Below are 14526 nucleotides of genomic sequence, written 5' to 3' on the forward strand. Positions count from 1 at the left end.
TCTTGTAAGGAGAAAATTGTGTGATGTGATGGAGATTATTCGTGTAGCAATAAAGCGATTAATGGAGAATTTCGTTTGGTGCTGTCTTAAAATGAATATTGCAGCGAGTTATTTTGTTCAATTTTGGAGGTTATGAATTTTAAAATTTGATCCATTTTTTTTGCTTACTTGCTGATTTCAATGCTGGATTTATAGATGATCAACTAACTACCACTTGATTTTCATGATTTTATCATTGAAATAAAAATCGAGTCATTGCATTTGTTGTAGTTTAAATATTGAATTATTGCTAATTAAAAAGTCATAAGATTAGTATAACTTGGAAATATATAAATTTTTATTCTAATGTTGGAGTTCAAATCTCAAAGCATAAACAGTCTTAAAAAGATATCTCAAAGAAAAAAATCATTTAATTTTATTTTGTCAAAATGGAGTTAAACTAAACTGTTAATGTTTTGAGGACTTTTTATATCGTAATGTATTAGTTTTTTTTTTTGTCACAATTGACTTCTCTGTTACATACAAATTTTAAAATTGTTGTAAAAAAAAGAATTGGGTTGAATTTCAAAAGTTGAAGATTTTTTTCAACAATTTTAAAATTTGTATGTAACAAGCAATTAATCTTGTTTGAACTTAAGGTTCATTTTTCACTCATTAGCATTGTCTGTCTTTAAGTTGACTTGAACTTACACCTAGAGATAACTGTTTTCATCTTAGTTATAAGCTTTGCTTATTGAGTTTCATAGGGTTTCTAGTGGCTTGGCCACTGCGATTATGAGACAAGTCAGATGAAAACGATAAAGTTAAAGGCTCTAGAAACAAAAGTTGAGAAAGAGTGGTTCACTTATATTGGCATATTGCCAATTTCAATGATATAGCCCAATAGCTTAGTGGTCTGAGCACTTGACCGGCAATCGAGAGGTGCGTGGTTCGATTCCCGCTTGGGACGAATCATTGGGTGAATTTCTTTTTTTCAACAATTTTACAAGGACTGATTTATATGGCATTAACTATAAGTTATAGTCTATAACCATTCAATGGATCATAATTGATCTGTATTTACTTAATAACTTCGCTGACTTTACAGATCAACTGTGATCCATGGTCTCCCTCAGATGTCGCCTAAAACTGGTTCTATCGCCGGCTTTTGCCTGCCAATTGACAATACCAAATTAATCTGTACGGTCATCGAAATAAGTAAAGTAAGAACATATAACCTTGCCACAATTAGAATATAATAGAACTAGCCTTGTCCGAATTACTCAATTCAACCTAACCTCAAAAAACTTCTCAACAAAATTCAACAATCCTTAACATGAAACAAAAGCAAAAATCTTCAATCCCATTGCGTCATTTCCACTCAGCATACATGCACATATCCAGCACATGAATTACAATGACATACAATCAGCTCAAAGTTCAAAATCGTCCTCCTACTGCAGAGATTTGCCTCAAAGTGGAAGATTTGTATATAATGCAGAGAAGCTTAGTCATATAACCTATAGTTAAGCCTTTTTTAATTTACCATTACATAAAAAAAAAATCTCCTCCTTTTCTTGCCGCTATGAAATTTATGAGCGTACGTATAATGCAATTGTATAACAATAGTAATAGTTTTTCATCTTCTTCTTACATCACATTGCCACGGTATTATTTCATAATTAATTACTTTTAATTGTTTCACTTTTTTTTTTGTCCTCCTCCTTTTACTCCACTAGTCTTTAGTACTGGCACTAGCTCAGTCATATAAAACTTTATCACAAAATAACTAACTTTTTATTTTTTTTTGAAAAAAAAAAAAATTTAAAATTATAATTTAAAAGTGAATAAATAACACTAGTTGACATTTTGGATCCGGTTCCGTTATGCTTTTTCTGAGAATAGAGCAAAAATTTCCCCATTATAGTCCTGAAGATGAAGAAAATGAGCAACAAAAAAAAAAACGTAAGAAGAAAGGATTAAGATGAAATTTACTCACACCAGTCGTCCCAAAGACTTTGTATCCATTTTTGTAGTAGTTTTGTGAAAAAAATTGCACATAGAACTGAATAAGGAAGTGTGCGGATGGATCAGTACGATGATTTTAATCTTGAGAATTAATTAATGCTAATTAGCTTTAATGAAATCTTACTTCCGTCACCACGAACTGCAGTTTTATTCAGTTACTTCTTTTTTTTGTGTGTGACTAAAGGAGAGCTTCTCCTTTTTTTAAGCAAAAGTTGCAACTTGTTGCGATTAAAAATATAACTGAATAAACAATAAATTTGGTGCATTTTTTGTGGAATAGCTAAGAGAGTTCATTTTTGGATTATTTCTGTAGAAACGGAGAGAAAAAGGAAGTTAAGTTAGTAAAAAAATTGCAAATTTGTCTTTCACTAACTTAATTGCATCTTAGTTATTACCAAAAGCTTTTAAAATAACGAAAAAAAATAACAAATGTCATTGAATACTCGTTCTAGATAAAGTTTAGCTCAATATCTACATGATTCTTAGGTGATTAAGAAATTGTATCATAAATAACTGAGAATTAGAGATTAATCGAATGCCATGTGTAATTCCAGTCGAGACAAAACATTAAAGAAATACAAGTTTGTTAAATACTACTTATATTGCACCGATTTGCTGCTTTAAAGTTTAAATTGTAAACCTTTTCAATCTTTGGTTGCAATTTGAAATTTATCTCTTAAATGTTCAAAGAGTCAAACTAACTAACTAAAAGATAAATGCTCAACAGGCAAATTCGCTAGTAAGAAGGGTAGTTTGAAAATATTATCAAAGATATGTGAATAAAGAGTTCAAATCTCATTAGAAAATACAATGTATGTAATGAAAAAAACATGCGTTTACTTTTTATTCATTAATGTCTTGATTTTTGGAAATTTAACTCTTTTAAAAAATTTAAATCACCCAGAGTCAGATCAAATCCTGCCATAATTGTGATTTTTACAATTTTTGTCAAAACAAAGATCAAAAAAATTACTATTTCTACAATTTTTCACATGAAATTTACAAACATCCTCTATTTTTACAATTTTCGAATTGAAAAAAAATTGTAAAAAGCACAAAAATTCATAATTTTTACTATTTTTGAGAAAGTAACTTTGTAAATCACTAAATATTCAATTAATTGCACAATTGAAATTCAAAAATGTTTAAAATATTCAGAAATCTTTCAAAACTTAACTTTCTAAGAATTACTAACAGGAAATAAAACTGTCCATTTTCAATGTTATCAAAATTTAGAATCTAAATCTAATGTGTATTAAATCTTAAATTTTTCTTAAAATTACAAAATTTCTTTCCAAACCACTCCTTTAAAAATTTCTTTTTGACTATTTTAATTGCCATTTCAAGAAGATAAAATATTATTAAATCCATAATACAATAGCTACTCTAGAACAGCAAGTAAGTAAAGTATGTAGTCTCATCTTATTCTTATTCATAAGATTTCTTACGGATATCCGTATTTCATCATACCAAACCCGGATACTATCAAAAATAATCCATTTTATTCTTTAAGTCTTTTTCACAAACTATCCAAGTCTATTATAAAGTTAACAAATTTGTAAATCTATTAAGGTTTTGTGTTGAATGAATGAAAATTGTATAACGGAGGGTGAGAAATAGTTAGTTCCTGTTGCCACGTGATTCTAATTAGATTGCCAATTTTCATTGACTTTTCATTCTCCCCAAACTTTTTCCTTTTATTTTTGCGATAATTTGGAATATAAAACGTACGAAAATTTTATTGTGCACGAAAATTGAGGATTCTTTGTACACGGAAGGGTAAAAAAGGCAGACTTTGTGGAAATTGCGTAATTTCCACTCATCTACTTCATAAAATTCGGTCTATTTGTTTTTATATTCACATTCAATTTCGATTTACTTCAATTATGTTCAATTTTTGTTTCATTTTTTGATGAACAAATAACTTTATTCTTTTTTTTTGTTATTTTTTGAGGGTTCCATAAACTATTTTGATGTCTGTGAACGGCTCATTTCATGCAATATCAAATTTCATTTGCAAATTAAATTTTATGGAATAATGAAAAATTTTGCTGATGTAATGATGATAATTTGCGAATTTTTATTGCCATTCTCAATTATTGGATAATTCAATAAATTTTTGGTTGAGTTCTGGATGTGAAATGAAGGTTTTTTTGCGGTACTTATTATTTTAATTTGAGTGATTTATAAATTTTTGGGTATTTTTGATACAAATGTTTTGATTGTTTTTGGAAGTTAATTGAGTGTGGTTATATTCTATTTTAGGATTAAATTGATGATTTCTTAGCACATTTTTGAAAAAAAAATGCAAAATAAAATAATAAACATTTCAAATTTTAATATTTTCAAATTTTTATTTTTATTTTCACTGACAATAATCAATAAATTGAACAATATAGTTCTAATACCTAAAAGCCATTTTTTGTCTTAAAAAGTAAGTTTCCTTTTATTTTAATATAAAGCGTAGAATTTAAAGTAAGAGAAGAGATCATACAAGAATTAAACGAAAAGAATTTTGTATTGTTAGGTGCTCATAATTAATATTTTACATGTGCGATTTCCTATACTTATTAATATTATTATCACTGTTTTCGTGATGTTTGTGATTATTTCAAATCACATGTAGAATTCTTTAGTATGGTATACCATCTGAGTAATATAGAACAAGTCTTAAAAATGTGAATTATTGTCAAATTTACAGGAAATTCTTAATTGATCTTCTAACTTCCGCGTGGAGTACGGAAGTTTTTTTTTTTGCATTTTTTCTTTGCTTTTTGATCGAAGTAAACATTGAAAATTATTCATCTACAAATTTCCATAGTGTTTTTCTTGGAAATATCTTATTTAACACTAAAAAGCCTTATTGTTTTCATTTAACATCAACCAATCTAACTAAATCTCATCTTTTACAACTTTACATTCAGTCAATAATTTCAAATTTCCTAACTATTTCAACTTCCTTTCATCTTTCTATATATCGATCGTGTATACAATTTGCTTTGGATCAACTTTAATAACTTCAACGTCCTTCTCGATCAGCCTACTGTGAGCATCCCTCTGGTATGTCGAATTGACAACATGAATGATGATTCTGAGAACTCCGAAGAACAAAAGCACAGAAATGAACAGAAGAATGACAATTTTGAGTAAATCATCCTGTCTCTCAAGTTCCTTAATTGTCACATCACGTTCACGAAGCTGCTCAGTAAGATCAGCAATAATATCAGCCTCAATATCTTCACGAACAATTTCAGCCTTACTGAGTAAGTCATTAAGATCTGTTGACTCTGGATCAGCCATATCGAGGAAGTTTTGGTAACATTTATCAAGTGCATCTTCATCCTCAATGTTTTGGTCTTTGCTGTCAACAATTTTAACTAATGGAACTGTCTCAAGTTCTGTATCATTTGTGCATGGATTGTTCATGATATTAAGGACCTTAATGTGTTGTAAAATGTCCAAAAATCCATTTGTAATTGACATAATTTGATTATCAGCCATATTAATGCCATTCAAGTTTTTATTATTGATAAACAGTCGAGCATCCAGGAACTCAATTGTATTTCCAGAAATATCCAAATTCACAAGATCAGCCAATGGCGAAAACGTGGCCTGTGCAAAAAATGCAATTTGATTTCGACTCAAATTTAAACTTTCAAGATGCTCAAGTCCATCAAAAGCATCCTCACTGATCACTTCAATCTCATTATCACTCAAATTAATGTCATTTAAGTTTGAGGCACCGGCAAAAGTCTTTCCAAGAAGTTTCTTAATCCTATTTCCGGGTAAGTACAAGAATTGTAAATTTGATGCTTCCAAAAATGATCCATGCTCAATAATACTCAATCCTGGTGATGTAACCATTAAACAAAGCAGTGATGGAAGTTTATCGAATGTTGCATTTGGAATTCGATCGATTTGGCATGACGAAAATTTCAAGGCTAAAATTCCACTTTGTTCCTCGGTAATCATCCCTTCAAATGCTGCGTCGTCCATGTTTGCAAAGGAAATAATGCAATTTTGTGTTGAACATTCTATTGTTGGCTTTGGTGTTGTAATATCGACTGAATATGCTGCACATAGTGATGCGAATGTGAGGATTAATAACCTAAAGTAGGAGGAATTGATTAAAATCTATTCAAATATAAGATAATTGCTGTAGAACTTACTTCATTTTGTAAATTATTCTTAAGAAATTCTTTTAATACTTAGAACTGCACTATTTGGACTCAAATACAAAACTAACTTATTTCCTATTTCTATGATCGTAAAATTCACTTGATTTTTTTTTTGTTCTTATATATGTGAATGTGCGTAGGAATGAAAGTGTAAAGAAAGAATGTAGAAGAATTGTGCGTATGAGTTGGTAGAAATAGAAGCAGACGTAACAAAATAGATGAAGAAATTTCTTTACCTGCTCATTGTATTCTTTGCCTTTTTATTCTCTCTTATTGCCATAAACTTTTTTTTCTTCTTTACTAGCTTAACACAAATACATAAAAATAAAGAGATTTAGTTTTTGTTGAAGAAAAAGTTTTTGATGGCAATAAATGAGCAGGTGAATAAGGCGTATTTTTGTGTTGTTGTATATGATCGGTGGATGAGAATTGAGAATTTTTTAGAAACTTTTCTGGATCATTGGCGGGCAACCTGGGTGCCACGGCATATCAGTGTATGAATCAGATGCAGTGTGTGGTTTTGATCGAGGCTTATCATCAAATTAAATTTTGCCATTTTCTGGTTTAAATCCTAAAGAAGTCGAAGTTCACTTAACTTTTTGAAAAGTAAATCCCTAAAAATTACAAAATATCATCAAAAATTTGTTTTATAACAATTTTAAAACAAAATGAGCAAAAAAATCTTAAAGACTGATTCAGTTGTATCTAGACATAATTTGTTTGAATGAGATTCGAACTCATTCAAATTAGCTTATTTTTTATGGTCCATTATTTGAATTTACTAATTTTGTTTGATTAATGGCAAAAGATACTCATAATCTTAAATTACAAAGAATTTTTGTGCATTTACATTCCAGGATATTCGTATAGACATTTAACGTACATTTTGAATTTGAACAAAAAGAAAATACGATTTAAGAAATTAAGATACTTTGTCTTGGTGCCAAAAAGGGTATAATGCAGTTACTGTGAGAACATGAAAGTTAAAAATCTTCTATAGGTTTCGAACCTTGAGAACTGTTTAACAAAATTTGTAGTTCAAACTGTTTCCATAAAACCTTGACGAAATATTTTGCAGAGAATCAATCAGATGACAACCTAGCGAGTTAAAAATGAATTTTTACGATAAAATTATTAATAATTAATGAAATTGAGTTTAAAATTTTACGAACAAGCTCCTTACTTTCACACAACTTTGCAGCAAATCCAGTTCACACAAATTGCAGATTCTATTGTTTTTGAGTTATTTATCACCAAATTCTTTAGAGTCCTCATTTACCCCAGCAAACATTTAGGCCACTTTTAGGTACCGTGGTGGAATTCCTATACCATAATAGCTCTATGCTGTACCATGCTCTTTGCATGTTATAAATAATTTTTTCTATAATTAATCTCCCACCCAAAGTGACCCAAAAATTACTCTAAATCTCAATAAATCCACATTTTCTCAAAAAAGTCAATGTGTGGCATCAACAACAACAATAATAATAATGATCTTCATCTGTAAAGGACGTATACGCACATAAAAATATATTTTTGAAGGTGGAGAAGTTCTCAGACATAAAAATGCACTCTCAAGTGGAGTCTGGTGTATAATATTTTGTAATTACATTCCCCATGTTCCGAAGATCAATAAAAAAATATTAATTAGGATTCTGTTAATTATGACGAGGAACTAGGCGTCTAATTGCCACTGGCACTTGTTGAATCCTATGCTACTCACGCTATTGTCTGCATCCTTGCTACTCATTTAGGGGATATTTTTAATTGAGTAGCAAAAAAATGCTTTGAGTAGCGAAGGATATTTTATGAGTAGCGGCAATAGCAGCTACTCGGAAGGATTTAGAAGGAAAAAAAATATTACAAAAGGGAAACAACAACCACTGTTATTGTAGGGATGTGAAAAGAATCGAAAATTCCATGAACATTGTTGTTCTCGACAATATTTTGACTCAGGTAGTAACTTGAGATAGATCCGTTAATATCCAAAACAAGATTTTTTAGTCATTCATTATTATTTTTTATTGCAATTTTTTGATTTTTCTTAATTTTTTTTAAAAATATCATTAAATTTTATTGAATTATAATCTCAAATAAGAAATTTGATTTTTTTATGTCTGAAACATGTGTAGCAATTATCATATTTCATTGGATTTTCAATCAATTAATTTTTATTTGACTTAATATTTTAATATTTATTTGATGATCAAAAGAAAGTTACCGTTTCGGTAACAGAATCAATATTTGGCTTAAATAATTCCTTAGTTTATGGGAAAATCGGCACGTACCGAATGATATTTATGAGATTTATTTTGGCAATAGAGTGGCTAGATGGGTAAATAAAGACGGGATTTTTAAGAGTTTTGTGGATTTTGAATGTTCTGCTTGTTTTAATTGGAATGGATATCCTAGAATAGTTAGGACAGCCTAGAATAGATCCAGTATAGAATAGTCTAATTATGGATGATTTAATGGCTGTAGAGTTGGCATGCCGGTACTAGCCAGCGTCGGAACGGCGCTGTTGACCATTGAAACGATATCTATTGCCGTCAATGAGTGCCAGCCGCAAGGTACAATGGCCGTTAAAGTGCGCCGATGAACAGAATGTGGCAATCAAGTGACAATGGACAGCCGCTTTTCAACGCTGCTCATTTCAAAGCGATTTTGTTACAAGACTATCCAAAGTCTACATTTTGAGCTACTCAACAAGTGAACGGCACCTATCGACACAACTCATCTCAAAAATCCGGAAAACAATTTAAAAATCCATCAAAAATCTAGTCATTCTCCTTAAATTCTAAAGCAATTATTAATTATGGTTCTAGGAAAATTAATTTTGCCTAATTTTCCTATAATACAAGCGGCAGAATGTTCGATTTTTCGTTATTAGGGTTATTTGGCCAAATTTTTAATTTTCAATATTATGATAAAAAGTGCCAAGTAGCAAGTTATTCAATATTAGGGTTAAAAATGGATGTCTGGGACAAATTTTATTGAGTCTCATTTATTCCTCAATAAAAATAATAACTAACGAATTTGAATATTCAGAGACAAATTAGTCTGTCGACAGATTAGCAAAGGTATGCGATTTGGCACACGGATTTGATGATTTTAATGTGCTGCATTAAATGAGGAATTTGTAAGGAATTCAATATTGAGAGTTTTATAAGGAGTTTGGAAGTTAAATATACACAACGACGAGACAAAGAGCATGCAATAAAGTACAGATCAACTCTCCCGATCTAGCATCTCCTGAGAGAAGCGCATTTGGGATTGTATGAATCAACTATGTCGATTTTTTATTTAGGTAGTAGCAAGTTATTGATTTTATGGATGATGACTGAGTCATCTATGCGTCAATAAAAATTAGTCATGAATGTCTCAGACATTGGCAGATTAGCAAAGGTATGTGATTTGGCACACGTATTTGGTGATTTTAATCTGCTGAGGTTTATAAGGAGTTTGAAGTGAAATATAGACAATGGTCTAGCAGAGAAAGAACGAGAAATGATGAGCAGATTAGGGGCTGATCTAATGGTATATTTAAGGAGAATATCCTCTTTACCTGTTATGGATGGCTGTTTGGTTGCGTCGCTTAGTCATAAGTGCCTCAGATTCTGTTGTATTAGCTGTTCTAACCATCTGACTTGTATCTATCCACACGTATTTAACGGCCAGACGTGTAAATGGCCAGACGACACCATAAAGGCTGTTTTGGGCCCATTTTTTACGATTTACCACTTTGTTTCACTAAGTCTAAATACCTAAAAAATCGATCTTCAATTTGTCCTTAATATTTCTAACTAAATTCATCAAAAAATGAGCAAAACAGCACTAACATGAGCATCAACATCAAAATCCACTCCATACCAACTCAACATTCAATTTCTTACTCCAATGTTATTAAATTTTCACGCGACATTGATGCCTCTTTGTTGCCAACCATCCATGCCTTCCATTCATTCACTCACTTTATCTATATCCTCATTCAACGTACTCTGATAATATTAAATATGGATTGTCACAAGCAATAACTTTTAATATGTCACAAATATATTTGTAAACATCAAACTCCCCCGCGAGCAATGTTGAGTGTTGGAATTAAGTCGGAGGATGAGTAGATGAGAAAATGAAATTTCAATTTCTTTTCGCCTTTCCTTCTCCCATCCATTTTTACGCCATGCGGAGGTGTGGAACGACTTACTTTTTCGTTGAGATCAACGACGAATTTCCGTGTTTGTAAATTTATATCTCGCGGAAATTTAATAGACAATATTATTTGATACATATTACATACCTCACCTTCATATCCCCCCCCTGTAACAGCATCATCATCATCCTTCGTTCCAATTGAATGAGTGAGGAATTAAATTAAAAAATGAGGATAAAAATCGACTCATCCCATCTTTACATTTTTTGGTGCTCTTGTTCATCAGGAAATGGAAAGTGAACGTTTGATGGATTAGATGGAAGATCAAAGATGAAAAATCATTTATTTTTTAAAAAAAGAAGATAATTTGTTTTTTCATAAGCTGAGATTTTAAATTTGTATTAATTTTTAATTCGATGGAAAACTGAAGAAAATTGATTAAAAAAGTTTTTTTGGCTCTTTTGTGTTATTGATTTTCTTTTGAGTTGGGCAACTTGAATTTGGATTGTAAAGGTTGTGAAATTGTTAGCTCTAACCTCTAACCTAATCCAAAAATTCTTTTGTCTTCCTTGAGATCTCTTACAATTCACAAAGCCTGATACTTTTCCTTTTTACTGAGACTTCTTGTGGAATATCACATTACTAATTATAATCACAACTCAGTTAAGTATCAACAGTATCCCCCAACTTCCCTAAAAAGTCATAAACAGAATTGACCATGAAAAGCAATCAATTTTCCATTCAAAATTCATCATTTTAAAATCTATAAAAGTCAAAAGCAGATTTTCTTCCTTTCATGATTTTTCAATGAATTTTTTATTAATCCCACAAAGAAGAATGACGAACAATTGAAATGATTTGTCTGAAAGGAAATATTGAAAAAAAAAACCTCATTTACTTAGCTATAAATTTTTTATTATGCAATTTATTTGACAATAATCGATTTTTATATTTTCATCCCTTTTTTCGGTGCTCTTCAAACATAAGAGAAAAAAAAGACATAAAATTATAATGAAAATTCTTTCACATTCATATTCTTATTACATATTGATGTTTTTTAAATATTTTATTAATATATTGAAGTAGGATAAATGATTGTGTGGAGTATAAAATGTAGGTTGATTGAGATATCAAAGGAAGAACATAAAACGATGATTCCCATCAAATGTTTTAATAAATTTTTCAATATTCTTTTAAACAATTTAAAAATTCAAACCCCTCGAGTGAAACAAAGAAGAAAAAAAGTCATCAACCTTCAATGTAGGGAAGGAGATCAATAATCCAACACGTTAAAGTCGTCAAAACTGCAAAATTATTACAAACTTTCTATTTTTTTTTATTCATATACCTTAAATCCACCCTTCAAAAATTCACAAGAAGAAAAAATATTCGCGTGAATACATTTTACGCTGAATAATGAGCATCTCCACTCCGTGAATATGTCGAATAGATAGATGAAAACCATATGAAATAAAAAAATCTCTTTTTTTTTCTTCGTTACGTTTGAGTTGATCCATAATATAGCATTAAAAATTTATGATAAAAGGATACGATGAATATCAGAAGTTGCACATTGTTCGAGACACTTTATGTCGTGATGTTTTATGATTATAGAGGTTATTTTCGGTCGGAGAAGAGGTTTTTGGATTTAAATTTTGAGTAGTAAATATGGAAATGTGGTTTATAGACAGAAATCAAGTTTTTTTTTTGGTTTAAATCGAGGATTTTTTAGAGTTTTGAAGAGAATTAATGTACAATGGGATCGGATTTTTCAGTAGAAATTCAACAAATATGATAAAATAGCAATTAAAATTATGTTAAAACTCTTAAAAATGTTGTAAAATGTTCTTAAAATCAAATATCCTAAGTTAAAACCCTGTAATCAAACCTTGTAAACAATTTGAAGTTATTTTGGATAACTAACGGTAGAAAATAATTCAAATTTTACTGAGACAAACTTCTGCATCAGTTGATGCAATAAGTTTTCACGTGTTTAAGCAAAGATTTGATAAATTTTACAAAATTTAATTATTTAAAGTGTTTTAACTCAAAAATTTACGCAGTTTTTAACTTTAATAGATGATTAATTAGTTTAATGATCAACTAACAATGAATTAAGGACGAAATATACAGTAAAGGTAAGAACATTTAATATTTAAAATATTATAAACAATTCGAATATGAAAATATCAATTATCCTTGATATTTTATCAATATATTCCACAAACTTGACTTTTACATCAATTTATCAAAATTTAAAGACATCCAGAACCCCTAAAACATTAAAATTCATACGAAAAGAATTGAAAAACGGAAATTTTTTCTGAACATTATTTTAAATATCTATAAATGATGATGCTTTGCTGCTTATTTTTTTGCTACATAAAAATATATCATAAGAAAGTCATAAAAATCATATCGACGGAACATTGTCGGAAGTAATAAAATATTTGAATTTAAAGGATTTATTTCTTTTATTTATTGTTATAGACATCATCTCATATATTTTTTTGTCCCGAAAAACTTTTACTCAGTCTCGAGAGAGGGTCATTGAAGACAACAATTTATTAAAATTTTATGCATGAAAAATTTATTGATTCTCTTGGCGCCAGGAATCTTATTATGCGAATATAGCTTATTGAAAATAATTTTTTGTGTTTCTTAGTTCTATTGCCAATCTTCACGCCTTTTTTATATTTACTCAGAAAAATCAGCATAAAGCTACACAAATTCCCACAAGAGGAGGAGCATGGGAGTTCAAATATTTTTATCAATTTATTTAATGACTTGTGTGTTTATTGGAGCGTGTCTGATCAACCCGAAAATCTTAATACAAAACAAACAAAAGTTTTTTGTCAACTCCATCCTACCACCCCCAATGTTATTTTGGTATCGAAACCCTTTTTCTCTCGCTCGATTGCTTGTGAGATACCTCAATCTACACAACAGCAACAAATAACAACATCGACTCATGTTCTGTTTAACTTTGATTAATTGCCATCAAAGCCATCATTTCTTTTGGTATAGGAATTGAGACGGGTGATGTGGATTGGGATGGATGTTTTTTGGGGTTTTTGAGTAGTTTAGTATATAATGATGATTCTGTTCTTGACAAAAATAGCAACTCCTGTTGGTTTAGTATCATGCGGCTCTGTCTGCAGCTCCACATCTGACTCTGTTCTTTTATTTCTATAAATTTGGTTAACTTTAGGATTACATCGAATTATCTCTGGTCGAAAGAAGGATGTCGACTCATTCAAAAGCAGGAATAACGGAGAATTGTATCAGCTTTACAGAGAGATGGATATTGTACAAATAATTAAGATCAATAGGCTCCGTTAGGCTGGTTATGTTGAAGCTCTTCTGAAAGTCTTCAAATTTAGGACGTTCTACTGAATGTAAGCGATCACGCGAGTGCCCCAAGAACTCACGAAAATACTCTATTGATAGAGGTGACAATGCACTTGGTATCGGTAATTGGGAAGCGGTTAGAGTCAGGTTAGAGCCAGAAGCTTATAGAGCCAGCTTCAGACTAAAATCAAGCAAAACCATGAATCACAATTGATCTGTTCAGTCAGCGATATAAGCAAGTAAGTAGGATTACATCAACAAAATCCCGTCAATCCAATCAACCTGCCAAATTCCACATTTCTGTTTACCCAATTTATCCGTAAGATTGAATATCAAATGAATTCCCCATTTGAGTATAAAATGTTAATACTAATAAGTAGTGTAAGTTTTTGTATCGAATGGGGTGGGGTTGGGGTGTTTTTAAAGATTTTATTATCTAAATACCCGGAAAAATTTTCTCATCTCATAACATTTATCTCGTTCAAAACAAAACGTAGGGTATGAGACATCGTTCACGATTAAGTCAAAAAAAAGAGAGAATGGAAAAATCAATGAATATGCGAAATATTCATGCGTAGATTTTTTTTAACCCATTTATTCATTCGTTCACATCACTTCCTTCTCCGCCACACCAGAGTTAAATGCCATTTATAAAATTTGATCCTGACACATGCACGAAAACCCATTGAGAAGTGAAACGTTTAAGAAAAAGAAGCATACAAAAAAAATATTTTTCCGCTCTTTTGTTTCCACTTTTTCCATCAAAAAATGATGAAGAAAAAAAAAAATAAAAAATAAAAAAAAGTTGAACTTGTAAACGTCACGATGATATGTGAATCG

At 30.3% G+C, this 14526-nt stretch overlaps 1 protein-coding gene across 1 annotated transcript; it reads right to left on the reverse strand.

Moving 5' to 3' along the window:
- Positions 1–4548: 4548 nt before the first annotated feature.
- On the reverse strand, positions 4549–6303 carry LOC139091665 (leucine-rich repeat neuronal protein 3-like). The gene is made up of 2 exons (XM_070641811.1): positions 6177–6303; positions 4549–6115 (listed from the first exon to the last, which is right to left on the reverse strand). Exons 1-2 carry the CDS (start codon positions 6179–6181, stop codon positions 4978–4980), a joined length of 1143 nt encoding a protein of 380 aa, XP_070497912.1. The 5' UTR covers positions 6182–6303; the 3' UTR covers positions 4549–4977.
- Positions 6304–14526: the final 8223 nt, after the last annotated feature.

Source organism: Chironomus tepperi, unplaced genomic scaffold (genome assembly GCF_022539635.2).
Source record: "Chironomus tepperi strain 1889 unplaced genomic scaffold, CSIRO-AGI_Ctep_v1 contig_257, whole genome shotgun sequence".
Taxonomy (NCBI): Eukaryota; Metazoa; Arthropoda; class Insecta; order Diptera; family Chironomidae; genus Chironomus; species Chironomus tepperi.